This window comes from Salmo salar, chromosome ssa18 (assembly GCF_905237065.1).
Source record: "Salmo salar chromosome ssa18, Ssal_v3.1, whole genome shotgun sequence".
Lineage (NCBI taxonomy): Eukaryota > Metazoa > Chordata > Actinopteri > Salmoniformes > Salmonidae > Salmo > Salmo salar.
Genome location: NC_059459.1, coordinates 5,923,052 through 5,950,917, shown reverse-complemented (window position 1 = coordinate 5,950,917; position 27,866 = coordinate 5,923,052). Strand labels below are relative to the sequence as shown.

The following is a 27,866-nucleotide window of genomic DNA, read 5'->3' as shown; positions in this document are numbered from 1 at the left end:
AATATTCATACACTTTTCAGCATTTTCTCCATACTTGGTTCAAAAAATACAGTAGATGGAAATCAAATCTGCTATTTTCACCTTATAAACCGGTATATTCACTTTTTCATCAAATCGTTGACTTTCCATGAACATTGTCACGCACATTTTTTTGGGGGGTTTGTTAAACATATACATATAGAAATATTTACATGATCCTGGGATAGGATAAAGTAATCCTTCTAACCCCCCCCCCTTAAAAGATTTAGATGCACTATTGTAAAGTGGTTGTTCCACTGGATATTATAAGGTGAATGCACCAATTTGTAAGTTGCTCTGGATAAGAGCGTCTGCTAAATGACTTAAATGTAAAGGTAAATGTAATCCAACAAATATTGAAACAGTACACACATTTTCTTTCATAAATCTGTCAATATTCTTCTCTCCCATTAGGTAAAGATTAGACAATAGATAGGGTACAAATAGATTGGCTTTCAGTATAGATAGAGATCCAATAGAATATTTGTATTATCAGGCAAGACACTTTCCACAGTTCAAAGTACCACAACACAAGGACAAACTCACAAGGAATGATTTGTAGACAGACAGACAGACGCATAGGAGTAAGTTCTCTTCTCCATATGCCATGATTCTCTTCCAGTTCAGTCTACAATTTGTCAGTGCTTTGCCAGGCTATGCAGAATTTGTGTATTTTTACTCAGTAACAATGTGGGCTCATTAGGAAAGTATTAGGAAATACAAAAAGAGGATAAGAAATACAAAAGCAAACAAACTAATTACAACATTCCATTGCAGCAACCAACAGTCCAGTGTCCTGTCCACTAGGCACGAAATGGAAGAAAAGTCTTTCCACATTTCGGACCATCTGAACATGACCAATGAGAAACGTTGCAAAAATTTTTGTTACGTTTTCCTACGGTGTGCACTAATGAACATGACCCTGGTGTGCTTGAACTTCTAGAGGAGAGAAATTAGGCCTTGACCAACATTCTCCCATCCTTTTCTGCCTGCACTCCATCCCAGTCTTTTTCCACCCCTCTCTCTGTCCCCCTTTCGTCTCAATCCTTTCCTCCTACTCTCCCATCCATCCTCGTCTTTCTCCATTTCTCCTCAGTTTGGCATGAGTTTGGTAACTGGTGAGTAGTTGTTGACGACGACCTGGAGCACAAAGTCTTTCTGTATCTTGGTGTCCTGGAGTCGGATCTTGTCTGTGAGCAGTTTACCTGCAAAGAACCAGCGTTGGTGGGCCACTTCGATGTCCTCCTGCCCCTCCAGGACTGTCTTCAGCTGGGAGATGGAGTCTGACATGGAGGCGCTTATACGGAGGTCCTTACCTGTGGAGGACAGAGACATTGGTCAAGTTACTTCTACATTCAAGGGTCTGTTCAAGAATAGGGAATGGTGTCAACTCTATTCATTATATTTCTACCTGCAACGTTCGAAACGTTGCCCTCACGGTATAAACCCAGATGTCTAATCTATTTCCATATATCAGCCATGCACTATTACATTCAGTTGCTCACTGCACTCAATCATTTCACTGTTTGTAGGGCAGTGAATGGAGAGGAGCGGAGGGGAGTTGGGAATAGTGGGAGCAAGTAAATCAGAGCAAGTAAATCGACTCTAGACTAGAGCAGGGTTTCCCATACTCGGTCTTGGGGCTCCCCTTGGGTGCACGTTTTAGTTTTTGCCCTAGAACTACACAGCTGACTCAAATGATCAAAGCTTGATGATAAGTTGGTTATTTGAATCAGCTGTGTAGTGCTAGGAAGAAGAAAAGAAAACGTGCACAAAGGGTTCCCAGGACAGAGTTTTTGAAACCCTGGATTAGAGAGAAGTTGAGAGTCGAACTGCGCAGAATCACTAACGCACAAATCACTATAATGTAATCAAGATTAGTGATTCTGTGCCTCGCCTTGCTTAAACAGATTCCCTTTAACACGCTGTCAAACAATAGGACAATAACTAGGCCTGAGGGGTGACATTCACACTCATAATTATTAGTATTGAAATGACCCTCCAGATCTCAGTGAGAAATCCCCAGAGAGAAATTGAGTAGATGGAACAGCTCAACGGAAAAAGGGTAGGGTGTAGAGCTGGGACGATAAACGGAAAATTATCGACATCAACCACTTATCACAGGCATTTTGCTGATATTGTTCGTTTGAAATGAAATAAATGTGCTAATCTGGGTGATTGTTAATGGGCCACTTGATGGCTACAACCACCAAAATAGTAGTAGTATTATAAAGGATAATAAAAAAGAAAAAACAGTGGTGGATATTAATGTTATTAACTTAGCGTTTTATTTATTGTTTTCGCCTCAATTCATGCAATTTATCGCAATATGAATTTTTGTCCATATCGCCCGCTCTAGTATTGTGTCTCTTACCGCATGAGAGTCGAACTCGTAGCTGGAACTCCTCTTTGGGAAAGGTGGGAGGCTTTTTCTGCTCCTTTTGATCGGGAGCTTCGCTGTCATTGGTGCGTTCAGTGATGAGATTGGCGGGAGGGGTTAGAGTGTAAGCAGGAAGCTGGTAGCGGTTCCCCAGTTCATCATAACTCTCTGTCAGAGTACCTGAAGATGACAGATAAAGACAAAAAACAAACCTCAGTAGCAGGCCCGACTGAAGTCAACCAATAGCCCCTAGGGACCCCTAGACTAGGAGTGGCCAACCCTACCCCCGGAGGTACCGTCCCCCACTGTCTCCTTACTGTCTATGTAGCTAAATACTTGAGATCCGTTCATGCTGTCCATGACTATTATATAACCACACATCACACCTGGAAGGATCCACACCACTCTCTCACTTGAGTATATTACCTTTTTATTTACAGATTATCTAATTTTGCTCTTCTGTGGCTTTGTCAACTATGTGTGTTTTCTTTACATGTTCGCACCTCTCCCTGTAGGCTTTACAGACGCTCCCCACCCCTTGGCTGCAACCCTTTTAATTTAGTGTACCCTGCGCACACAACCCATGTGGAATTCCGAGTCTGGCAGCATTTGGAACAGGGATGCAAACTGGCGAGGACCCAAAAATGTGACACTTTTTCTTTTTTGCATTGAAACATGCAAAAAATCCCTACTAGGGGGAAATGCAGGTTTTAACTAATTAAACAACAAAGAATATGATCTACATGATCAGTCTCCGTGTGTAAAATAAAACGGGGTTATTGTGAACCTAACTCACAGCTAAAAAATGTGAAGAAAGCAATCCAATGTTATTTGTTGCCTAGACGTTATTGCAAATGACACTCAAGTCTTGAGAAAAAAATACATTAAAATTGCAGTTAGCCATGACAGCCTTTATAATAGAACACTTGTGACCACACACATATATAAATATTGCACTTGGGAAAAAAACATCTTAAAGTAGAAATAGAATCAAACAAAAAGGCATTATTTTTTTGCTATATTATAGTGGCCATCGATCAAGTGCACAAGGCTACATGTGTGCAAAAATAACGTTCACTGAGTATAAAAAATATATAATCCCCCCTCACTCTCACACACGTTACTGTCAAGTTCAACACAACAGAAACAATATCTTTGGGCTACACTGCACATTATACACTTTCTGCCTGTGGACATCTGTTCTACAATGTGCCAGCGGAGCATGATACCATTTGTTAGCATAATTGATCTCTTTCAGGCAGAGTACACCTGACATACCACTTTTTATCCACTGTAGTGAAAAAGTGAGAAAGAGGGAGAGTGTGTGGTGTTCCTTTAACGTCTATAGTGACACCTAGTTTAAACCAGGCCCAGCTCCAGCTACACTTAATCCCTGAATCCAATTGTTTAACAAGCAATGCCTAATTTTCACCTAATTCTCTCATTCTGAAAATTAACCACATACTGTAGAGCGAAAACACTAGTTAACAGATAGTGATTAGTTCGTTAGCTAGTTAACTAGTTTCACACAGATTGCCAGAGTCCAGTAAGCAACTAACTCGTTAATAACTTGAGGAACGGCAAGGAGTCGTATACCAGTTAATACTATAGCGAATGGTTAGGTTGCTAATGTTAGCTGTCTGACTTTATTAGCAAGCTAATTTTCACACCATAAACTCAATTATTTGATCCGTTAAGTTGGCTAATGTTGCTCAACATTACTCTGGCTAGCTAACGGAGAATTCGATCCAGCTAGCAAGATACTTAACAATGCTAATAATTGTTCCACCTCACTTTCTCCCTCACCTCAAACTTTCCAAATGCCAGTTGTTTTTCATTTACAGCTCATGAAGTACGCTTCATCACCCCCCCCGTCTCCATGGTCAGGGTTCTCACCTAACGTTATCTCTTCGTTATCGTTCAGGGGACGTGCTGCTGTAAATGGCAAGCTGCCTTTCCGGAGCCCGCGCTGATGTTGTAACTAGTAAATTGGTTGTCTCTTTCTTCAGTCGCGTGCTGCGCTGCATTCTGATGTTTTGTGAAAGATTGGCTGAGCCTTGGATACGGTCAGTATTACTCCAAACGCGCATCACTTGTTCGCTTACAGTCAGTAGTGATCCAAGCCTCCCCTCCCCTCCCAAATTTTTCTCATCTGATCTACACGAATCACGTAGGTCACCTATTTTTGATTCAAAACGGCAAATTTCACTGAAAGGTGACTAGTTTGCATCCCTGTTGGAACTGCTGATCTACGGTCAAGAACGCTGAATTCATCTCAGCCTACGCTACCCTTCAGTCCCTTGACTTTTTGGCCCTGATGGAGAAATGGATCACCCCAAAGAACACTGCTACTCCAGCTGCTCTTTCTTCATCTGACTATGTTTTCTCTCATAGTCCGAGAGCATCTGGTCATCACGGTGGTGGCACAGGTCTACTCATTTCTCCTATGTGGAGATGTTCTCTGAGGGTCATGTGCCGTCACAATATTCGCTCTTTCTCTCCCACTACTCTCCTCTTCTATCCTATAATCTCTCCCTTCTGCTAAATCCTTCTCCTTTCTGTCTCCTGATTCTGCCTCTTCGACCCTACTCTCCTTCCTTTCCGCATCCTATGAATTGCACTGTCCCCTTTCCTCCCGACGGCTCGGCCCTCCCCTCTTGCTCCATGGTTGAGATACTCATTGAGAGCTTACAGAACAGGGCAGCCGCAGCTGAGCAAAAATTTAGGTAAACTTAACTTCTGGAGGACCTGTCATCCTTTCACTCCCTCCTCTCTACCTTCTCTTCCTCTGTATCTGCTGCTAAAGCCACTTTCTACCACTCTAAATTTCAAGCTTCTGTCTCTAACCCTAGGAAACGCTTTCCCACCTTCTCCTCCCTCCTTAATCCTCCCCCTCCATCACTGTGGACGACTTTGTCAACTACATTGAGTAGCGGACATCATCAACCTTTTGAGTCCACTGGTCTCACTCACATCTCTCTCTCAAGATGACATCCTGCGACTAGTGGTCTGGCTGCCCGACAACCTAAACGCTCGACCCCATCCCCTCCTCCCATCTCCAGACCATCTCTGGAGACCTTCTCCCATTCCTCACTTCCCTCATCAACTCATTCCTGACCACTGGCTGCATCCCCTCGGGCCTGAGTTGCTCCCCTCATCAAGAAACCAACACTTTACTGAGGTCAAAAACTATAGACCTGTATCCCTTCTTTCTTTTCTTTCCAAAACACCAAAACACTCTGATCAACTTTCTCATGATCTCTCTCGGAACGATCTTCTTGACCCTAACCAGTCAGGCTTCAAGATGGGTAACTCAACCGAGACTGCTCTTCTCTGTGTTAAATTGATTTATAAATGTCCGTACTGTGAGACGCCTAAGACAGCGCTACAGGGAGACAGGGCGGACAGCTGATTGTCCTCGCAGTGGCAGACCACGTGTAACAACACCTGCACAGGATCGGTACATCCGAACATCACACTTACGGGACAGGTACAGGATGGCAACAACAACTGCCCGAGTTACACCAGGAATGCACAATCCCTTCATCGTGCTCAGACTGTCCGCAATAGGCTGAGAGAGACTGGACTGAAGACTTGTAGGCCTGTTGTAAGGCAGGCCTACAAGTCAGACACCAGACATCACAGGCAACAACGTTGCCAATGGGCACATACCCACCGTCGCTGGACCAGACAGGACTGGGAAAAAGTGCTCTTCACTGACGAGTCGCGGTTTTGTCTCACCTGAGATGATGGTCAGATTCATGTTTATCGTCGAAGAAATGAGCATTACACTGAGGCCTGTACTCTGGAGCAGGATTGATTTGGAGGTGGAGGGTCTGTCATGGTCTGGGGCGGTGTGTCATAGCATCATTGGACTGAGCTTGTTGTCATTACAGGCAATCTCAATGCTGTGCGTTACAGGGAAGACATCCTCCTCCCTGATGTGGTACCTTTCCTGCAGGCTCATCCTGACATGAGCCTCCAGCATGACAATGCCACCAGCCATACGGCTCGTTCTGTGACCTTATTTGCCTACCGTCTGTAAGCTGTTAGTGTTTTAACGACCGTTCCACAGGTGCATGTTCATTAATTGCAGTGTTTAAACCCCTTACAATGAAGGTCTGTGAAGTTATTTGGATTTTTATGAATTATCTTTGAAAGACAGGGTCCTGAAAAAGGGACTTTTCTTTTTTTGCTGAGTTTACAAAATAATATATATGTGTGACATTTGTTTTGATTTAGAATGGGCATTGGAAAAAATACATGTCATCTATGCACTTAAATAGCGAATGGAGGGCACTTTTCCTTGTGGTTTATTTTCATGCCAGCCAGGTAGGCTATACTCCTGTTGTAAATATAAGCAATGTGCTTAATATTAGGAAAGTTGAGAAATAAATATAGTAGGCTTAGCATATAGAAATTGGATGGGATCCTCGTCTTTTTATTATCTGTCATCACTCTGTTTTCTCCCTCAATTGCATAGCCTATAGAACTGTTGCGCAACATGAGCTAATGGCCTATCATGAAGTGTTTGATTAGATTTGAGATGACATTTGCATTGATGTTAGAGTGATTAGAGGAACAATAGATTGCTGAGTACCAGGCAGTTAGCAAGTTTGGTAGGCAACTAATGACCAGCAGCAGCATCAGAGCTTGGAGAAGCCTAATTACTGTGACTAAGATGGCGCCGAAGAACGTGGCTGACGTTTTACATTCTCCCAACCAATTGTGCTATTTTGTTAGTTTTTTTGCGTTTTGTGTAATACATTTTTTTACTTATTGTGTACATAAAGTTGCTGCTACTGTCTCTTATGACCAAAAATTACTTCTGGACATCAGAACAGCAATTACTCACTGCGGACTGGAATAAACTTTTTCCTCTAACAAGTCCGACGAGAAGGATATACTGCTTTCACTGGAACAGGCCCAGATCCCCGCCTTTTGCATGAAGAAAAGACGCAGGAAAAGGGGCCGCAGATCGGGCTGCCTTCTGAGAATCCGTAGGCGAGCGAGTAAACTTCCACTGCCATCTGTTTTTCTTGCTAAGTTGCAATCATTGGAAAATAAAATTGATGACCTATGATTAAGTTTATCCTACCAATGGGACATTAAAAACTGTAATGTCTTATGTTTCACCAAGACGTGGCTGAATGACGATACGGACCATATAGAGCTAGCGGGATTTTCCATGCACTGGCAGAACAGAAACGCTACCTCTGGTAAGACGAGGGGTGGGGGTGTCTATTTGTCAATTACAGCTGGTGCGCAATGTCTAATATTAAAGAAGTCTCAAGGTATTACTCGCCTGAGGTAGAGTACCTTATGAGAAGCTGTAGACCACACTATCTACCAAGAGAGCTCTCATCTATATTATTCATAGCCGTCTATTTACCACCACAGAACAAAGCTAGCACAAAGACCGCTCTCAACCAACTCTATAAGGCCATAAGCAAAGAAGAAATTGCTCACACAGAAGCAGCTCTCCTAGAGGCCAGGGACTTTAATGCAGGCAAACTTAAATTAGTTTTACCACATTTTTACCAGTGACTCGCTCAATACGGAAGTGGTCAGATGATGCGGATGCTACGATACAGGACCGTTTTGCTAACACAGACTGGAATATGTTCTGGGATTCATCCAATGGCATTGAGGAGTACACGACCTCAGTCATCGGCTTCATCAATACGTTTATTGACAACGTCGTCCCCACAGTGACTGTACGTACATATCCCAACCAGAAGCCATGGATTACAGGCAACATCTGCATCAAGCTAAAGGCTAGAGCTGCCGCTTTCAAGGAGGAGCGGTAGACTAATCTAGACTCTTATAAGAAATCCCGCAATGCCCTCAGACGAACCATCAAACCAGCAAAGCGTCAATACAGGATTAAGATTGAATCCTACTACACCGGCTCTGACATTTGTTTGATGTGGCAGGGCTTGAAAACTATTACGGACTACAAAGGGAAACCCAGACGCGAGCTGCTAAGTGACACAAGCCTCCCAGACGAGCTAAATGCCTTTTATGCTCACTTTGAGGCAAGCAACACTGAAGCATTCATGATAGCACCAGCAGTTCTGGATGACTGTGATAACGTTCTCGGTAGCCGATGTGAACAAAACCTTTAAACAGGTCAACATTCACAAAGCCGCTGGGCCAGACGGATTACCAGGACGTGTACTCAAAGCATGCGTGGACCAACTGTCAAGTGTCTTCACTGACATTTTCAACCTCTCCCTGACCGAGTCTGTAATACCTACATGTTTCAAGCAGACCACCCTAGTCCCTGTGCCCAAGGAAACAAAGGTAACCTGCCTAAATGATTACCGCCCCATAGCACCCACGTTGGTAGCCATGAAGTGCTTTGAAAGGCTGGTCATGGCTCACATCAACAGCATCCTCCCGGACAACCTAGACCCAGTCCAATTCGCATACTGCCCCAACAGATCCACAGATGACGCAATCTCAATCGCACGCCACACTGCCCTTTCTCACCTGGACAAAAGGAACACCTATGTGAGAATGCTGTTCGTTGACTATAGCTCAGCGTTCAACACCATAGTGCCCATGAAGCTCATCACTAAGTTAAGGACTCTGGGACTAAACACCTCCCTCTGCAAACTGGATCCTGGACTTCCTGAAGGGCCGCCCCCAGGTGATAAGAGTAGGCAACAACACGTCTGCCACGCTGATCCTTAACACTGGGGCCCCTCAGGGGTGTGTACTTAGTCCCCTCCTGTATTCCCTGTTCACCCACGACTGCATTGCCAAACACGACTCCAACACCATCATTAAGTTTGCTGACGACACAACAGTGGTAGGCCTGATCACCGACCACGATGAGACGGCCTATAGGGAGGACGTCAGAAAACTAGCATTGTGGTGCCAGGACATCAACCTCTCCCTCAAAGTGAGCGAGACAAAGGAGCTGATCGTGGACTACAGTAAAAGGCAGGCCGAACAGGCCCCCCCCTTAACATCTACGCGGCTGTAGTGGAGCAGGTTGAGAGTTTCAATTCCTTGGTGTCCACATCACCAATGAACTATCATTGTCCAAACATACCAAGACAGTGGTGAAGAGGGCACACCAAAACCTTTTCCCCCTCAGGAGACTGAAAAGATTTGGCATGGGTCCCCAGATCCTCAAAAGGTTCTACAGCTGCACTGTCGAGAGAATCCTGACCGGTTGCATCACCGCCTGGTATGGCAACTGCTCAGCATCTGACCGTAAGGCGCTACAGAGGGTAATGCGAACGGCCAAGTACATCACTGGGCCAAGCGTCCTGCCATCCAGGACCTTTATAATAGGCCACCGACCACCACCATTTAATCTTAGCAAGAATTCCCTGTCTTAGGTCAGTTAGGATCACCACTTTATTTTAAGAATGTGAAATGTCAGAATGATAGTAGAGAGAATGATTGATTTCAGCTTTTATTTCTTTCATCACATTGCCAGTGGGTCAGAAGTTTACATACACTCAATTAGTATTTGGTAGCATTGCCTTTAAATTGTTTAACTTGGGTCAAACGTTTCAGGTAGCCTTCCACAAGCTTCCCACAATAAGTTGGGTGAAATTTGGCCCATTCCTCCTGATAGAGCTCATGTAACCGAGTAAGGTTTGTAGGCCTCCTTGCTCCCACATGCTTTTTCAGTTCTGCCCACAAATATTCTATAGGATTGAGGTCAGGGCTTTGTGATGGCCACTCCAATACATTGACTTTGTTGTCCTTAAGCCATTTCCCACAACTTTGGAAGTATGCTTGGGGTCATTGTTCATTTGGAAGACCCATTTGCGACCAAGCTTTAACTTCCAGACTGATGTCTTGAGATGTTGCTCCAATATATCCACATCATTTTCTTTCCTCATGATGCCATCTATTTTGTGAAGTGCACCAGTCCCTCCTGCAGAAAAGCACCCCTTCATCATGATGTAGCCACCCCCGTGCTTCATGGTTGGGATGGTGTTCTTCGGCTTGCAAGCGTCCCCCTTTTTCGTCCAAATATAACGATGGTCATTATGGCCAAACGGTTCTATTTTTGTTTCATCAGACCAGAGGACATTTCTCCAAAAAGTATGACCTTTGTCCCCATGTGCAGTTGCAAACCGTAGTCTGGCTTTTTTATGGCGGTTTTGGAGCAGTAGCTTCTTCCTTGCTGAGTGGCCTTTCAGGTTATGTCGATATAGGAGTCATTTTACTGTGGATATAGATACTTTTGTACCTGTTTCCTCCAGAATCTTCACAAGGTCCTTTGATGTTGTTCTGGGATTGATTTTCCCACCAAAGTACGTTCATCTCTAGGAGACAGAACGCGTCTCCTTCCTGAGCGGTATGACGGCTGCGTGGTCCCATGGTGTTTATACTTGTGTACTATTGTTTGTGCAGATGAACGTTGTACCTTTATGCATTTGGAAATTGCTTCCAAGGATGAACCAGACTTGTGGAGGTCTGCAATTTTTTTTCTGAGGTCTTGGCTGATTTCTTTAGATTTTCTCATGATGTCAAGCAAAGAGACACTGAGTTTGAAGGTCGGCCTTGAAATACATCCACAGGTACATCCCCAATTGACTCAAATGATGTCAATTAGCCTATCAGAAGCTTCTAAAGCCATGACATTATTTTCTGGAATTTTCCAAGCTGTTTAAAGGCACAGTCAACTTAGTGAATGTAAACTTCTGACCCACTGGAATTGTGATACAGTGAATTATAAGTGAAATAATCTGTCTGTAAACAATTGTTGGAAAAATTACTTGTGTTATGGCAAAGTAGATGTCCTAACCGCCTTGCCAAAACTATAGTTTGTTAAGAAGATACTTGTGGAGTGGTTGAAAAACGCGTTTTAATGACTCCAACCGTATGTAAACTTTCGACTTCAACTGTACATCAAAGGGACGAGACCAAGAGACTATTAAAACTGAGGGCCAACAGGGATAAGTTTTACAGTTCAGTCACTGATGTCTTTACCCAGAAGGATAGATGGATGGAGTAAGTGCAAGTCGATCAGACACCCATGCAATCGAGCACACAGCCACGCAATCTCCATAGACAAACATTGGCAGTAGAATGGCCTTACTGAAGAGCTCAGTGACTTTCAATGTGGCAGCGTCATAGTATGCCAACAAGTCAGTTCCTAAAATTTCTGCCCTGCTAGAGCTGGCCACCCAAGTTCACAGAACGGGACCGCCCAGTGCTGAAGCGCGCAGCGCATAAAAATTGTATGCAACACTCACTACCGAGTTCCAAACTGCCTCTGGAAGCTATGTCAGCACAAGAACTGTTCATTGGGAGTTTCATGAAATGGGTTTCCATGGCCGAGCAGCCGCACACAAGGCTAAGATCACCAATACACAATGCCAAGCATCGGCTGGAGTGGTGTAAAGCTCACCACCATTGGACTTTAGAGCAGTGGAAACGCGTTCTCTGGAGTGATGAATCATGCTTCACCATCTGGCAGTCCGACAGACGAATCTAGGTTTGGCAGATGCCAAGAGCACGCTACCTGCCCCAATGCATAGTGCCAACTGTAAAGTTTGGTGGAGGAGGAATAATAGTCTGGGGCTGTTTTTCATGGTTCGGGCAAGGCCTCTTAGTTCCAGTGAAGGGAAATCTTAACGCTACAGCATACAATGACATTCTGGAAGATTCTGTGCTTCCAACTTTGTGGCAGCAGTTTGGGGAAGGCCCTTTCCTGTTTCACCATGGCAAAGCGTGGATCATACAGAAATGGTTTGTTGATATCGGAGTGGAAGAACTTGACTGGTCTGCACAGAGCCCTGTCCTCAACTCCATTGAACACCTTTGGGATGAATTGGAACACCAACTGCGAACCAGGCCTAATCGCCCATCATCCGTGCCCGACCTCACTAATGCTCTTGTGGCTGAATGGAAGCAAGTCCCTGCAGCAATGTTTCAACATCTACAGTCGTGGCCAAAAGGTTTGAGAATGGCACAAATATTAATTTTCACAAAGTCTGCTGCCTTAGTTTGTTGAATGGCAATTAATTGCAAAGTCCCTCTTTGCCATGCAAATTAACTGAATCCCCAAAAAACATTTCCACTGCATATCATCCCTGCCACAAAAGGACCAGCTGACATCATGTCAGTGATTCTCTCGTTAATACAGGTGTGAGTGTTGACGAGGACAAGGCTGTCATGCTGATTAAGTTGGAATAACAGACTGGAAGCTTCAAAAGGAGGGTGGTGCTTGGAATCATTGTTCTTCTTCTGTCAAGCATGGTTACCTGCAAGGAAACACGTGCCGTCATCATTGCTTTGCACAAAAAGGGCTTCACAGGCAAGGATATTGCTGCCAGTAAGATTGCACCTAAATCAACCATTTATCGGATCATCAAGAACTTCAAGGAGAGCGGTTCAATTGTTGTGAAGAAGGCTTCAGGGCGCCCAAGAAAGTCCAGCAAGCGCCAGGACCGTCTCCTAAAGTTGATTCAGCTGCGGGATCGGGGCACCACCAGTACAGAGCTTGCTCAGGAATGGCAGCAGGCAGGTATGAGTGCATCTGCACGCACAGTGAGGCGAAGACTTTTGGAGGATGGCCTGGTGTCAAGAAGGGCAGCAAAGAAGCCACTTCTCTCCAGGAAAAACATCAGGGACAGACTGATATTCTGCAAAAGGTACAGGGATTGGACTGCTGAGGACTGGGGTAAAGTCATTTTCTCTGATGAATCCACTTCCCGATTGTTTGGGGCATCCGGAAAAAGCTTGTCTGGAGAAGACAAGGTGAGCGCTATCATCAGTCCTGTGTCATGCCAACAGTAAAGCATCCTGAGACCATTCATGTGTGGGGTTGCTTCTCAGCCAAGGGAGTGGGCTCACTCACAATTTTGCCTAAGAACACAGCAAAGAATGGTACCAACACATCCTCTGAGAGTAACTTCTCCCAACCATCCAGGAACAGTTTGGTGACGAACAATGCCTTTTCCAGCATGATGTAGCACCTTGCCATAAGGCAAAAGTGATAACTGAGTGGCTCGGGGAACAAAACATTGATATTGTGGGTCCATGGCCAGGAAACTCCCCAGACCTTAATCCCATTGAGAATTTGTGGTCAATCCTCAAGAGGCGGGTGGACAAACAAAACCCCACAAATTCTGACAAACTCCAAGCATTGATTATGCAAGAATGGGCTGCCATCAGTCAGGATGTGGCCCAAAAGTTAATTGCCAGCATGCCAGGGCGGATTGCAGGGGTCTTGAAAAAGAAGGGTCAACACTGCAAATATTGACTCTTTGCATCAACTTCATGTAATTGTCAATAAAAGCCTTTGACACTTATGAAATGCTTGTAATTATACTTCAGTATTCCATAGTAACATCTGACAAAAATATCTAAAGACACTGAAGCAGCAAACTTTGTGAAAATTAATATTTGTGTCATTCTCAAAACTTTTGGCCACGACTGTACTGTAAATCAAATCAAGTTTTATTGGTCACAGATGTTATTGCGGGTGTAGCGAAATGCTTGTGTTTCTAGCTCCAACAGTGGAAAGTCTTCCCAGAATAGCGGAGGCTGCTATAGCAGCAAAGGTGGGACAAACTCCACATTAACGCCCATGATTTTGGAATGAGATGTTCGACAAGCAGGTGTCCACATAAACAAAATTACCGAAAGTATCTCAATCAGTAGCGGGTACCACTATGCATTTTATGTGTGTAGCACTACTCATTTGGGTTGCTATCTGTAGTGCTGAAAGTCAATTGTTCGTGCAGGGCCTGTGAATCAGTACCTGTTTCGCTGGAGCCTGCTGCTGTGTAGAGTGAACCACTCTATCTCTCCTTTCTCAGGGGAAAAAATGCTCCGGGAGAAAGAAAAGAGTTCTGATTGTATAACATTTTAAAATCCAACTTCTGGGAAAACACAGCTATCCGGTTGTCCAAGATGGAGAGAGGATGTTCTCAGCTTTCTGTAGGTCTATTTTTTATTTTGCAACTCTCAATTATGAGTTGAATAGCAGCTATTTTACAAAGATATTCGATATGGCTTTGAGATACGGAGTGTACAAAATGCGCATTGGCCTCATTGGACGTAAGCTAGTTTTTCTGGACATGACATGTACTGTTAGATTAATATATGGCTACTATTAGTGGGTATTCATTTTATAGTTGGTGATCTAGCTAATATGTTTTGAGTTTCCACTTACTCAGGGTTGAATTAGCCCCAAATAAATTAGCATATGCTATTAGAGCACATAAAGATGCAGACAAATTCATCTCTATTGACAAAAAAAAAGGAAAATTCTGGAGTCATATTAATGGTAAAGTATAACAATAACATAATTGTCTACCCAAAATGCATGACAATCACTGGATTAGGTTGCACATTCAAATATTTTGAATCACAACAGGATACATAATAGAAACACCTTTGGCATCGATTACAGCTGTGAGTCATCTTGGGTAAGCCTATAAGAGCTTTGCACACCTGGATTGTGCAATATTTGCCCATAATTTTTTCAAAATTCTTCAAGCTATGTCAAGATGTTGGGGATCATGGCTTGACAGCCATTTTCAAGTCTTGCCATAGATTTTCAAACCGATTTAAGTCAAAACGTTAACTTGGCCACTCAGGAACACTCACTGTCTTCTTTGTTAGCAACTCCAGTAGATTTTGCCATGTGATGTAGGTTATTGTCCTGCTGAAAGGTGAATTCTGAAACAGGTTTTCCTCTAATATTCTGCCTGTGCTTCGCTCCATCGCATTTCTTGTTATCCTTGAAAAACTAGCATGATGAAGCCACCCCCATGCTTGAAAATAAGGAGGCAGTTACTCAGTGATGTGTTGTATTTGCCCCGAACATGCAGTGACTTCATAAAGTATTCATACCCCTTGACTTATTCAAGATTTTGTTGTTACAGCCTGAATTCAAAATGGATTCGATTTTTTCTTTCTCACCCATTTACACACAATACCCCATAATGACAAAGTGAAAACATGTTTTTAGACATTTTTTTAAATGTATTGAAAATTAAATACAGAAATATCTCATTTATATAAGTATTCACACCACTGAGTCAACACTTTGTAGAAGCACCTTTGGTGCCGATTACATCTGTGAGTCTTTTTTGGTAAGTCTATAATATCTTTGCACACCTGGATTGTACAATATTTGCCCATTATTATTTTTAAACTTCTTCAAGCTCTGTCAAGTTGATTGTTGATCATTGCAAGACAATCATTTTCAAATCTTGCCATAGATTTTCAGGCTGATTTAAGTGAAAACTGTAACTAGGCCACTCAGGAACATTAAATGTCGTCTTGGTAAGCAACTCCAGTGTAGATTTGGCCTTGTGTTTTAGGTTATTGTCCTGCTGAAAGTGTATTTTGGAAAGCAGACTGAATCAGGTTTTGCTCTAGGAGTTTGCCTGTGCTTAACTCAATTCAGTTTCTTTTTATCCCCAAAAACTCCAGAGTCCTTACCAATGACAAGCATACCCATAACATGATGTAGCCACCATCATGCTTCAAATGAGTGGTAATAAGTGATGTGTTGTGTTGGATTTGCCCCAAACATAATGATTTAAATTCAGGACAAAAAGTCAATTTCTTTGCCAATTATTTTGCAGTATTACTTAAGTGCCTTGTTGCAAACAGGATAAATGTTTTGGAATATTTGCATTCCGTACAGACTTCCTTCTTTTCACTCTGTCATTTAGGTTAGTATTGTGGAGTAATTACAATGTTGTTGAACCGTCTTCAATTTTCTCATATCACAACAATTAAACTCTAACTGTTTTAAAATCCCCATTGACCTCATGGTGAAATCCCTGAGCGGTTTACGTCATATCCGGCAACTAAGTTAGGAAGGACGCCTGTATCTTCGTATTGACTGGGGGTAGTGGTACAACATCCAAAAGTGTAATGAATAACTTTGTCATGCTCAAAGGGATATTCAGCTTCTGCTTTTTTTATTTTTACACATCTACCCATCGGTGCCCTTTTTTGCAAGGCATTGATAAAACGCTCTGGTCTTAAAATTCACTAATCAATTGAGGGACCTTACAATAATTGTATGAGTAGGATACAGATTTGGGGTTGTCATTCAAAAAACATGTTAACCACTATTAATGAACATGGAATGAGTCCATGAAACTTAATATGCGATTTGTTAAGCTCATTTTTACACCTGAACTTATTTAGGCTTGCAATAACTGTCACGGTTGTCGTTGGAATGAGCGGACCAAAGTGCAGCGTGTGTGTCATTCCACATTTTATTAACACTGTGAAACTATGCAATACATAAATAAACTGAATGACGAAACAACAAACCGTGACACAGAGGTGAAACATACACTGACTCAAAATTAATCTCCCACAAAACCCAGGTGGAAAAACCCCTACTTAAGTATGATCTCCAATTAGAGACAACGAGGACCAGCTGCCTCTAATTGGAGATCATCCCAAACAAAACCCCAACATAGAAATACAAAACTAGAACTTGAACATAGAAATAGAAAACATAGAGAGAGAAAACCCCTGTTTCGCCCTGACCTACTCTACCATAGAAAATAACATATTTCTATGGTCAGGACGTGACAATAACAAAGGGGTTGAATACTTATTGACTGAAGACATTTCAGCTTCATGTTTTTTATACATTTCTAAAATGTTCTACAAACAAATTTCTACTTTGACATTACGGGGTATTGTGGGTAGATCAGTGAAACAATCTGAATTTAGTAAATTTTAAATTCAGGCTGTAACACAACAAAATGTGGAAAAAGTAAAGGGATGTGAATACTTTCTGAAGGCACTGTAATGTATTGCATTCAGGCCAAAAAGTGTATTCCTTTGTTTTTTTGCAGTATTACTTTAGTGCCTTGTCGCATACAAGATGCATGTTTTGGAATATTTATTATGTATATTTGTATTGTTCTTGTCACTCTGTCATTTAGGTCATTATTGTTGATAGTCATTCAGCATGGTCATTAACTACACAATGCTTAAAGAGAGATTCAATGTTGTTGATCCATCCTCAGTTCTTCTGTCACAGCCATTGAACTCTGAAGCTGTTTTAAAATCACCAATGGCCTCATGGTAATATCCCTGAGCAGTTTCTTTCCTGTCCTGCAGCTCATTCATGAATACACGCCACTGTGTAGTGGGGACAGTAACATTAGAACTTTGTAAAGAATGATGCTTTAAAGAAAAAGTTTCTATATATTTTTACATTTTGTATTTTTATGTTTAACTCACATAATATCATGTAAAAGTAGGCATTAAGGTATCTGCAATAGAATAGGCATGGCAAAAACAAATGTAGACATTAATACATGCTTTTTATAGCTTCCAACCAATTCTTCACAATGGAGGGGGAGTGCCAAGATGGAGGAGCAGTGGCTTGAAAACAGCACCGCCTGTCAGTCATCTAGTGTATTAATAATTGGATGGAACATGTGAGTGTGTGTGTGTGTGTGTGTGTGTGTGTGTGTGTGTGTGTGTGTGTGTGTGGTCATGCGTATATCTCACCATGTGGTAGTGTGATGCAGGCTCCGTCCACTATGGCCTGAGCCATTTCCAGGTCGTTAAGCTCTACGGCCACCGCTGCTGCTCGGAGCGCGTCCCAAATCTCCTTCCTGCCGTCAAAAGCTGGGGCCGTGTCCCAAAACTCATCCCTCTTACTCCTCAGCTGGCCCTCCGTCATAGGGTACTCATTCTTCCATTTAAGATGCTCCTTCTTCAGTGGCTCGTTGCGTCCTGAAGGGAAATAAAGAGAAAGAAATACATACATTTGGTTCCCAAAGGTGAGGATATTTTACTCAGTGTTTTGACGTGCATGTACACTGCCATTCCTCTGAATGTCATGTCACGGCACTCATTACAAAGTGTAGCGTGCTAGCTATCATTCCGTCTATGGCATTGTCTATGGCATATCAAAACAGGTGCAAAGATTCCATTTCCAAATGCCAGAACTAGCCATTGTATAATGTTTTTTTTAGGGGGCATTTCTACATGCAGAAGTGGGGACGTTCACAGTCTCTTCTCAGGTCCTTCGGTCTTAGACTCATGCTATCAATTGATGAACAGAGTGGGAACCTGTAGGGTGAACAAAAGCAACCAAAGCAGAAGCGTATAATCTGACAAGGTAAATAAGTGAATAGTCATAGACCTCCACATGCAAGCAGGAATAGTTCTCTAGGCACTCTGTCAATGTCTGCCTCTGAGAAAACCAGATATTCTGAGTGAATCTCTACTAGTACTACCATGTTAGCCCATATCTAAGGTTTAGAGATATCTGGGGCATGACTTGATACTGCTGAAACACATCTCAAGGAGCGGTGTGTTTGTGTGTACCCCTCTGTAAGAATCTTTCTGCAAAGAGACTCAGTATAATACTCTGCTGCATGATGGTTAAGGTCACTTTGAGAGAGAGAGCGGGAGAGAGAATAAGAGAGAGAGAGATAGAAATCAAAGTGATTATTTATAGTGCAGTGTATTACCCACGGCCACATACATGTACACACACAAATGGACAACAGTGGATTACCGCAGTAATCGGGTGCCACATAACAGGATGTAGTGTCTGCTATCCCACAATGCATTGCTCTGAGAGATGAGTGTTGAGTGGAGACTGCCAGGTGACTGCAATAACCTCAATGGACCTCACATTTCAGATAACTGCATTCTGAAAAAAACACCTTATTTCTTAGATCATGAACCAACAAAGATAGAACCACCCCATTAGATAGATACTCGTTTACCCCCACTGGACACAGCTGTCGACTACAACTTACTGACTCAAGTGGCTTTCTATTAAATAAATCACTGTGCATTTAGCGAAGCTTACACAAACAAAGCACACACACACAGAGGCTTGACATGTGTGAGCACCCATGATAGCAGCTGCAGGGGTTTGCGCAATGTCATTGTCAGCCGAACACAGGGTTGAATGCTAGCGTCTTAGCTGCCAAGTGTTAGCCTGTTATGAGTACTAATCCTCACTGCTCCTGTGGTAGGTTTAGGCTACTGAACAGAGAGAGAGAGGTGCAATGATGGTGTATCCATTTATTGACATTGACATAAGAATAACACTATAGGTGAAACCTATTAAGGTCATTTCCATGTAAAAGGACCATCTGGCACCAACGTGAAGTGCATTGGAGCGTATCAAATTGGGTGTCAAATGAAATCTAAAAGTCTATATTTTGGAGACATATGTACATTTCTCAACTATTTTCCATCCTAAAAATTTGGAACAAGCAAAGGCTTTGATTTCTTGTCAAACAAACGGAAAATGGGTCTTAGAAAACATATACCAGAAAAAGTCTTAAAAGGTATGAGAAATTTAGATTTTTTTGTCACTGATCTATCTACACAAAATACCCCAGAATGTCAAAGTAGAGACCCTTAAACCCAGACTTGGACCACACACCAAATCCGGTGAATAGCAGGTTAGTGATTGCTTTGCAATGCTTGCAATTAATCCCTGATTCCTTCCAAACTACTCATTGTTGAATTTGCGATTTTCAACTTGTTGTGTAATGTTTGTGTCCAATGGCTGATGAGCACCGACATGTTTTATCTATAATTTCTCTTCATATGACAAGGATTGAAAAGGATTTGTCAGTAGATTGTCACCGTGTTTCATAATGATGACTGCTTGTCTAGCTTGCTAGCTAAGATTTTGAAATGATAAGTCCAATCAAAGCTACAGTAGATATGATGTGATTTAACAAAATGTTATCTGTGGCCAATGATCTTTAGCCTTGGGCACTTCTGATGTAACTCTATGGCAGCACCCACTTGAATTTTCGAGTTCTCCCTGTAGATTTTGCGGTGATATATTGTCCCCATGAGTGACAGAACACTGAGCCAATCACGGCACAACTAGAGAACATTACCAACCCCTACGCTCCGTACCAACCCCTGACCGAACTTGGAGTCCACCTCTCTTAAATTCAATTGATTGGACATGATTTGGAAAGGCACACAACTGTCTATATAACATGCCACAGTTGACAGTGCATGTCAGAGCAAAAACCAAGCCATAAGGTCGAAGGAATTGTCCGTAACGTTCGAAGACAGGATTATGTCGAGGTACAGATCTGGGGAAGGGTACCCCAAACTTTCTGCAGCATTGAAGGTCCCCAAGAACACAGTGGCCTCCATCATTCTTAAATGGAAGAAGTTTGGAAACACAAAGACTCTTCCTATAGCCGGCCACATTGAGCAATTGGGAGAAGGGCCTTGGTCAAGGAGGTGACCAAGAACCCGATGGTCACTCTGACAGAGCTCCAGAGTTCCTCTGTGGAGATGGGCGAACCTTACAGAAGGACAACCATCTCTGCGGCACTCCACCATTCAGGCCTTTACGGTAAAGTGGCTAGACGGAAGCCACTCCTCGGTAAAAGGCACATGACAGCCCGCTTGGAGTTTGCCAAAAGGCACCTAAAGACTCTCAGACCATGAGAAACAAGATTCTCTGGTTTGATGAAACCAAGATTGTGGCCTGAATGCTTATCTTCACGTCTGGAGGAAACCTGGCACCATCCCTACGGTGAAGCATGGTGCTGGCAGCATCATGCTGTGGGCATGTTTTTCATTGGCAGGGACTGGGAGACTAGTCAGGATCAAGAGAAAGATGAATGAAGCAAATTACAGAGATCCTTGATGAAAACCTGCTCCAGAGCGCTCAGGACCTCAGACTGGGGAGAAGGTTTACCTTCCAACAGAACAAGGACCCTAAGCACACAGCCAAGACAAGGCAGGAGTGGCTTCGGGACAAGTCGCTGAATGTCCTTGAGTGGCCCAGCCAGAGCCCAAACCTGAACCCGATTGAACATCTCTGGAGAGATCTGAAAATAGCTCCCATCCAACCTGACAGAGCATGAGGAGGATCTGCAGAGAAGAATGGGAGAAACTCCTCAAATACAGTTGTGCCAAGCTTGTAGCGTCATACACAAAAACAATCAAGGCTGTAATCACTGCCAAAGGTGCTTCAACAAAGTACTGAGTAAATGGTCTGAATAAAAAACACCAGTCTCAACGTCAACATTGAAGAGGCGACTCCGGGACACTGGTCTTCTGGGTAGAGTTACAAAGAAAAAGCCATATCTCAGACTGGCCAATACAAATAAAAGATTAAGATGGGCAAAGAGCACAGACACTGGACAGAGGAACTCTGCCTATAAGGCCAGCATCCCAGAGTCGCTTCATCACTGTTGACGTTGAGACTTATGTTTTGCGGGTACTATTTAATGAAGCTGCCAGTTGAGGACTTGTGAGGCATCCATTTCTCAAACTAGACACTCTAATGTACTGGTCTTCTTGCTCAGTTGTGCACCGGGGCCTCCCACTCCTTTCTATTCTGGTTAGAGCCAATTGAAACCATTTTAGAATAAGATTGTAAAGTAACAAAATGTGGAAAAAATCAAGGGATCTGAATACTTTTCGAATGCACTCTATATACAGTACCAGTCATAAGTTTGGACACACCAACTCATTCAAGGGTTTTTCTTTATTTTTAGTATTTTTAATAGTGAAGACATCAAAACTATGAAATAACACGTGGCATCTTGTAATAACCAAAAAAGTGTTATACAAATCAAAATTGATTTGAGATTCTTCAAAGTAGCTACCCATTGCCTTGATTACAGCTTTACACACTTGACATTCTCTCAAAGGAAATAAATTCCACAAATTAACTTTTAACAAGGCACACCTGTTAATTGAAATGCATTCCAGCTGACTACCTCATGAAGCTGGTTGAGAGAATGCCAAGAGTGTGCAAAGCTGTCATCAAGGCAAAGGGTGTCTAATTTGAAGAATCGAAAATATTAAATACATTTAGAATTGTTTAACACGTTTTTGCTTACTTCATGATTCCATGTGTTATTTCATAGTTTTGATGTCTTCACTACTTTTCTAAACGTTTGACTGGTACTGTAAATCTAAAGAATTGATGTTTGCCTCATACAGGCAGTGACCATAATGGACGATTAATGCTGGTCTCCAGCTTTAAATGGTGCACAACACATCAACAGTCAAACATCACTGGAAAGCATAATTCTTTGTATGCTGCAGGTTAGAGTTCACTATTATATAAATATTTGATACATGATACTACAGGATATTCCCATAATAATTTGTCTAAGTCCCCTTATTTACATTACACACTTCCTTCTCATATCCTTTCATAAATTTACCCTGTCCCCTTACCTATTCGCTGTTAAATAAATTCATGAAGAGGTAGGTTATATTAACACAGGTCAAACTATAGCTTATGAGAGATTTTACAACCTGATGCAACCTGATGACAAGTTGTTACTAATATCTAATGACCACATCTTACATTTAACCTCTTCAACTTGACATGGTGGAAAGACAAAATACACAGACTTAACACTGTTCTGTTTCTGGCAATTGCAGCTCTAGAAAGTTGAGGCTCACTAACACAGTTATCCAACTCTCCAACAATCCACAGTCCATCTCCATCCATACTCACTTTTCAGCACCACCTTGATGGGAGACTGTGAGGGGTGGTACAGATGGTGATCCCTAGAGTTAGCGACTCCCATGTTCTTCTCTTTCTCTCTCCCAGAGACTTGATCTCTTGGTTCTAGAGACTTGTTGTTTAAATCAAACACGAGACTCTGCATCAGAGAAAACAGCCTTTCAGAGACTACTACCAGTGACTGGAGCCAACGAAAACAAAGTTCTTAGATTTGTCTAAGAAGGTCGTAGTGGTCAAGGGTACAATCCCACCACCTGGACTAGATTTCCATGCTTTGACTATCGATGATGACTACAGGTCAGAGCTAGGTTCACTAGCTGTCACGACACTTCCCCAGTTCTTTACTAATGAACCACACAGGATCAATAAATGGCAGATGGAACATCTGGCAGCATATGTCATAAACAGCAACAGGAGCAGTATATGAGGGCATGTCCTATCCACATTGGCTAGTAAGGCAGCTAATGCTTTACACAACAGCACTAATCCAATCAGCTACTTAGAGGAAGAGGTGGACGAGATCAAGAATAACTTGAGTCAACACAGCAACCCCATTATAGACTTAAAACCCTGGTCAGACCATACTTACCTGCTGGGAATGTGATTTCGCCTGTTAAGGAGAAGTTCAAGCAAGGTATAAACCATTGTACGTCTGTTTGGCCTGCTGGTTCCACCCATGCACACATGACTAAGGCCCTTGGGAAAAAAGTGTCTGCTCAATGGCATATATTATTATATTGTTTGGGGGTGGACAATTCTTGGTCGAATCTATTGTATAAGTTACCCGAGTCGTTCCTTGTCATTTCAACAAGTCATGACAGTCACCATCTCAGATTGTTATGAAATTGTTTCTGTCGTTAGAAACAGGTAAGATTGGCATTCTGTTGAAATGTTGTTGAAATGTTATTTTATCTCAGAGAAGTTAAGCTAATTGATTGAACCCAAATTGACCAATTTCATTTATAGGTTTCAGATAATATTCAATAAAAATAGTACCCAACATCCAACTTGGACCAAACATGAGGAATCCAAAAGAATTGTCAAAAGCCATCCACGGACCCCCCACAACCCATGTCTATGTAATGCTTTAGTTAGAAGAAGTGTCGGAGTCAGGCGCAGGACACATGGATGAGTGTAAAACAATAACGTGTTTACTAAAATCATAATCAAACTTCTTCCACATCCAAATACAGGGTTAGGAGAAAACACCTCCAACAATCACAAAACAGGAAACAATCACGGACAAGACAAACACGGAAGCCAGAGGGTTAAATAATGAACATAATCAGGGAATCATAAACAGGTGTGAATAATAAAGACAAAAGCAAACGAACAGGGAAACATAGATCGGTGGCAACTAGTAAGCCGGTGACGTCGACCGCCGAACGCCGCCCGAACAAGGAGAGGGGCCGACTTCGGTGGAAGTCGTGACAGTCTATCCCACCCCAAGAACCATTATATTAGGGCTGTGCCGACATGGCCATACTCACATTCATAATCGTATATGTATGACAGTTCAAAAAAACTGAAGTGTTTTAATATGCATAAATAGGTGTTGGCAAAATACATCCCTGCACGTTGTCACTGCAAAAAAAAGCTGCAGATTAGGAACAGCGTGCGGAGGGGTGGGTGTGTCTGTATGTCCTTAACTTGCAGTGGTCAGACAAGTTTGCTGTCACTCAGTCATAATGAGCATTAGGATTTCAAATTTTTTCCCTACCCTTGCTCCACTTGTTAGATATTATGCAGATTGATAGCTTGATAGGAAACGTCCTTGCCGTGTGATTTATCATAGTAGCAGGCAGCATCAATCTAAGTGATCAAACCGAAAACATACAAGGAAAAGTGATCGGGGAAATTATGAAGCGAGTGGACAAGAAATACAGCTTCACTCTATCCAATCAGAGCAGCATTCTCTTTACAGACATCTCAACTGGCTAGTTTGTCTATCTAAACCACACATATGATGGACTCGAAAACAGTACAGTATGGTTTACAAACTCTGACTGACTGACATGAGAAAGATGCTTGCTGGCAGCCGAAAATACAGTTTTTTCTCAAGTATAACTACAAAAATACTCAGATCATAATTGCATCCAGATAATTGCCCATATCCGTTACGAAACTCATTTTGTCCAACTACTCGGCACATCCCTACAGTATCAGTTCTCTATGTTTGAAAAGTAGTATGAAGCTGAGGTTTGGAGTATTGCTTCTCCATACTATGTAATGTATTCCCTGTGAATCTGGTGATGTTTTTGTCCCCTGTTCAGAGAAATTTGTAATTGAAGTTAATTGCATTATTTATCATAAAGTTGTGGGAAAGTACCCGGTTTTGACCACTAGTTTTGCCACTGTTCATGCTATACCGCCACACTCTTTTATCCATTTTGCTGGTCTTTGTAGAAACCAATAGATTTGGCTCATGATGAAAATAAATTGTGTGGTCATCCTCCATGAAAGCAAATCAGTTTGTTCTTCTTTTATGGTTAATATGTGTCCAGGAAACACCCCCTTTGTGTGTGGTTTATTCCCTTAAATAAAGGTCTGGATTAGTTACTGTTAGACCATTCCTGGTGAACAATCAAACCATGAGGCAGCAGTTCTAATGGTTTCAATGTTATAGTGTCTAATGGTCTTCAATGGTAAAAATCCCAAATACACATTGTACAGTGTTTAGTTGCATTGAGTTTAATGGTACATTTAATACATACAGAGGGATCTGTTATCAGAAAAAGTATTTTTTTAACAAAAGGTATATGTTTACAGAACATGTATTTTTGTTGCATTTCTACACCACATTACCTCCAATTCTACACATTTTGCCATGGGGTGGACAAAATGTTTTTGCAGTTTTAAAGCAAATTTCCTGCAATTCTACACATTTTGTCATGCTTTAGGCATTGTTAATATGATATCTGAGTGAAAGTGACTAACAAAATGAATGTGGGCACCATGGAGATCAGGGTCCCTGGGTACGTGCCCTGCGTGTCTGGTCGGTAATTCGGCCATGATAACTAAAAGTTTAGATAGCTGGCTAGACTAAATAGGCTAATTTACCCATGGAAATGTGTTTAACTGACATGGGCTCACTAAATATGTTTACATGCACACTAATGACTCAATGATAAAATGATTATGGTAGTAGGCCGATGTATGGCATTAGCCACTTAAACACCTTACTACGCTTATCTTAAATAAGACGTGAGGTCATAATCGAAGTAGGCATACGGCAATTAAAGCACTTGTATTTGATCTGTACATATGCCAGCACCAGCAGTGCAATCTTCCCTCTTATGCTGAAAGTATGCATCTTAGAAATAGTTTTGACATATAAGCATGATATATCTGAACTCAGAATCAAATAGTCTTCCCAAAAATAACATGGTAGAACTTATTTTGATTGCCGATTTTCTGCATTGATCAAAATACCATCACGTAGCCTGATTTCAGCATGTAAACATTTAAATCAAACTATTATATTAATCTGACTATTCACAATAAACTTATTAGTATTATTGTGTGTATGTAACCATACTCACTGTCAGTGAGTGACATATAACACTAGGAAGGTGCAATTAATTATCAGGTAGAACAAAAAAACAGCATAACTTGGGACCCCCAGGGTAAGATTTGAATATTCCTGTTATAGAGCATGGTCTGTAAAGTACAGAATGTACATGAACAGTGCATGCAAGTGAAATGGGGTGCATCTCTGCAGAGAATGAAGCAGTCAAAACTTCTTACCTCGTTTTTTGCTCCAAGTATACTTCCTGGCAGGTCCTTGTCCGTCCAGCCGATCCCTCCCAACACACCCGTCCATGACTGTCCCTGCAGAGCCATACAATTGCATAACATAGCTACATAACACCAGGAAAACACACACACAATGCGAAGAGATAAAAGATCAATAGTTATCCACTTGTTATAATGTTACCAACCAATTGGAACGGTAGCTTTTCAAATATAGAAACAAAACAAATCATAGACAAATATTGCAAGTTTTAATTAAATTCATCCTAAGACATTACAGCAGGCTACATAAACAATGAGCCAATGTCATTGATCATCCAAGTACGGGATGTGTTTAGCAGGCATTGTATGAATGTAAAATAGAGACATAAGTGTACAAGTACGTAAGGTATGAGTTGCACCTGTATAATCAGATTTGTAGTTGCACAAAATATTTGCAACCACGTAACTTTTTTTGAGAATAAATATAACAACACTCGCTAGCACGTAACGTGATGTGTGAATAAATACAGCAACACTTGCAGACATGTAACTTGATATGTGAATAAATTCAATAAGATTTGCAAGCTTGCAACTTAATTTGAGAAAGAATGCAAGTCATTTTCTAAACTTGCGACTGGTGAATCTTCTTCTACGAATCAAAACTACATTTGCTGATGTCGAATCTGTGCCCTCTGAGTTTTGTCACTAATTCAGCAACTAACCTCTGCCAACAGTTTTGTAGTTAGGGTTAGGGTTAGAAAAAATATGCAGTGCTTGCAAGAGCTGCTCTGCAAGCAAGCAGCAGAGAAAAACAAGACAGCTCTGGTGGGCAGGATTTTTCCTTCCGACCGATCAGCTTTCCACTTTCCGCTAAATATGGATACAATTTGTTAAAATGACTAGCTAAATGATATTCACAGAATTTAAAAGCTACAGCAAGGTGTTGATGAGGAAAATGAAGGCAAGAATTCAAATGAGTGTTTCCACATAGCATAGCCACTACAAAGCTGATGCTTTCTATTAAAAGTTCATGGCTGGTTAAGCTAGCTAGCATTAGAGCCTTCTGGCTAGCCTATACCTAGTGGTTCTTATGTTGTGTAACAGAGCAATAGCTATGTACTTGTCATTTGGTTGAGACTAACATTAGTTAAAAACATTATTGTTTGCTCTGTGTATATTTGGTGTGTAGTTGGTTGGATTTGCTAGTTAGCAAGCTGAGATTTGTATTTGTATTTATTATGGATCCCCATTAGCTGCTGTTCTTGG

The 27,866-nt window shown here is 41.9% G+C and overlaps 1 protein-coding gene across 2 annotated transcripts; it reads right to left on the bottom strand.

The window, feature by feature from the left end:
• On the bottom strand, positions 1 to 27,364 carry LOC106576852 (ubiquitin domain-containing protein 1). 2 transcript variants are annotated; one of them, XM_014154330.2, is made up of 4 exons: positions 26,613 to 27,364; positions 17,882 to 18,109; positions 2,393 to 2,578; positions 1 to 1,334 (listed from the first exon to the last, which is right to left on the bottom strand). In XM_014154330.2, exons 1-4 carry the CDS (start codon positions 26,716 to 26,718, stop codon positions 1,111 to 1,113), a joined length of 744 nt encoding a protein of 247 aa, XP_014009805.1. In that variant the 5' UTR covers positions 26,719 to 27,364; the 3' UTR covers positions 1 to 1,110. The 2 variants fall into 2 exon arrangements, with proteins under 2 accessions (XP_014009805.1, XP_014009804.2); XM_014154329.2 differs by lacking the exon at positions 26,613 to 27,364 and adding an exon at positions 22,857 to 23,287.
• Between the last annotated feature and the right edge of the window lie 502 nt (positions 27,365 to 27,866).